Genomic DNA, 2,401 nt, shown 5'->3' with positions numbered 1-2,401 from the left:
CTGACGAAAGGCGACCACACCTGTTCACCGTCCAGGAAGCGCCTGAGATGTCGTAGCCCGAGCGCATGTTTGCGCATCAGCAACCACGGCATGCCAAGGCCTCCGTTCAGCGGCTGTTGACAGCAGATAGAGCGCCTGACCAGTGGTACCTGACCCTTCCACAAAAAGTTGAAGAGCAAGCGTACTATCTTGGTTAACCAGCGGTCGGGACAAGGGACGACGGTCAAACGGTAATAGATGACGGATGCGATGTACGCATTCGCTACCTCCGCTCGACCTTTCAAGGAGAGCTTCCTCTCAGCCCATTTCTGGGTGAGGTTGGCCACCCTGTTCGTCACTTCTAATAATAATAATAATAATAATAATAATAATAATAATGACAGCAACAGCAATAATAATTTACCTTGAAAAATACCATAAACTTGTAACAAGGGAGTATAGTCAATTGAATCAAGCTCAGTAGATTCTTGATACTATTTTTAAACCAACACGACAGTGTATCGAGGCAGCAAACAAAGCCAGAAGGAATCTTTTTCTCATCCGCCGGTCTTTTGTCGACCTATCAATGGATGTCTTTCGGCCTTTATACGTCACTCTAGTTCGACCCGTCCTCGAATAATGCATCCAGGCCTCAAGCCCATATTTCCAGAAAGATATTCAGCACCTGGAACGGGTTCAGCACTTAGCCACTAAAATGGTTGCGGGCTTGCCTAAGCTTACGTATGAGGAACCTCTCCAACGACTGGCATTACCTTCACTCGAACAACGGAGAATGCGAGGAGATCTCATCCTGGCTTTCAACATCTTCAACGGGAATGTAAACCTACCATTTGCGGAGTTCTTCATCCCTGCTCCAGATAGAAGTCTTCGTGGGCATGATCGCAAACTCTATCCCCGACACTTTCGACTCAACAGGCGGAAGGCTACATTTTCCGTCTGTATCGCAGCCCCGTGGAACAAGCTACCACAAGATGTCATTCGACTGCCCACCACTCCCCTGTTCAAAGAGGCTCTGGACAACTGTGGCGACTATGTATAAAACTGTATATAACAATAACTGTTTTTCTTTTTTACATGGCTTTAGCACATTGTGCTCTTCTCCTGCCAATAAATTTGATTTGATTTGATTTGATTTGAAAGAAGACTCTCGTAGGGAATGGATGTGACATCAAGCATTTAGTTTAGTGTTTCACCTTAAGCATTTAACCTAGTGTTCCACTTTAAGCATTTAACTTAGTGTTTCACTACCCTGTGGAACATTTCTGATTATTTCTTCATATAGACTTTGCGAAGTTTATTAAAACACTCCCAACTGGTGACCGAAGCCAAGTCTTTGATTCGTTTCTCATAATCATAAATGTAATATATATAATTATTACGAGGGTTTACAGACTGAAGTTTTAGCCAGGAAAATGAGAAATGATGTCATTCAAGCTTTTCAGAAAGGAATTAGAGATGCTAATGAAGTGAAATAGTTTTGATTCGCTTGCAAATCGAAATCACTTCACCCGCCTCGAGAAATAATATCAAATTTCTCGTCAGATAAACTACTGTGCACAAAAAAATGCCTATGTGTTTTTGAAATGAAGAACAGAAATTTTGGTGCATACACTTTCTCCATAGGAATTTGTAGATAAGTAACTGGAGATCGAAACCGTGTCGGAGAACTGTCTCGCCAGAAACTTACCTCTACATAACAACGATTGCCTTCAATAATTATAATGGTATTAACTCATTATAAAGATTTCATAGTAACCATGTTTACCATTGTCAGCATGTAAAATGAGTTTATTGCATTTATTCTCTGGAAATGGAACTCTCGATTTACACAGCGAATAAGAGCGAAATAATCACAAAGCATTATCTGACACTGCAGTGGAAAAAATGCTTTTTGAATGTAACATAGACATTATTTCTGTAGCTAACTGAAGGGACATGTAAATTTACTACATACTCACGCATACCAAATACACTTCAAATAAATACACTCATAAACACATCTGTATTCAGAGATACACATTTTTATATCATATACTTCATGAAAAGCATAAGAAGATTCACACACTGAGCATATATAACACTATATAAATACACATGCGTAGAAACAATTTATATATATTTCAGAAAAAAAAAGTAAAAAGAAAAAACGGATCCCCGTTTCACATCTAATCTAAACGAAATTATTTTCCATTATTGGCCGTTTGGCTTTATTACTACAGAACTTCGCACTTAACAAAATTAAGGTGACATGAAATGCTTACGAGGTTTTACTCTTGCCAGAAGTTATTAGATTGTATTTACCAAGAAACGTTCCAACGAAATTGCACACACACACACACACACACACACACACACACACACACGCACACACACACACACACACACACACACACACACACAC

The 2,401-nt window shown here is 39.8% G+C and overlaps 1 protein-coding gene across 1 annotated transcript; it reads left to right on the top strand.

Annotated features, from left to right (window-relative positions):
* Positions 1–694: 694 nt before the first annotated feature.
* Positions 695–1,039, top strand: LOC106876222 (uncharacterized). The gene has a single exon (XM_014924696.1). The coding sequence runs from the start codon at positions 695–697 to the stop codon at positions 1,037–1,039; it is 345 nt and encodes a 114-aa protein (XP_014780182.1).
* Positions 1,040–2,401: the final 1,362 nt, after the last annotated feature.

This window comes from Octopus bimaculoides, chromosome 5, assembly GCF_001194135.2.
Source record: "Octopus bimaculoides isolate UCB-OBI-ISO-001 chromosome 5, ASM119413v2, whole genome shotgun sequence".
In the NCBI taxonomy this organism is placed as follows: domain Eukaryota; kingdom Metazoa; phylum Mollusca; class Cephalopoda; order Octopoda; family Octopodidae; genus Octopus; species Octopus bimaculoides.
This window is presented reverse-complemented; position numbering and strand designations above follow the sequence as displayed.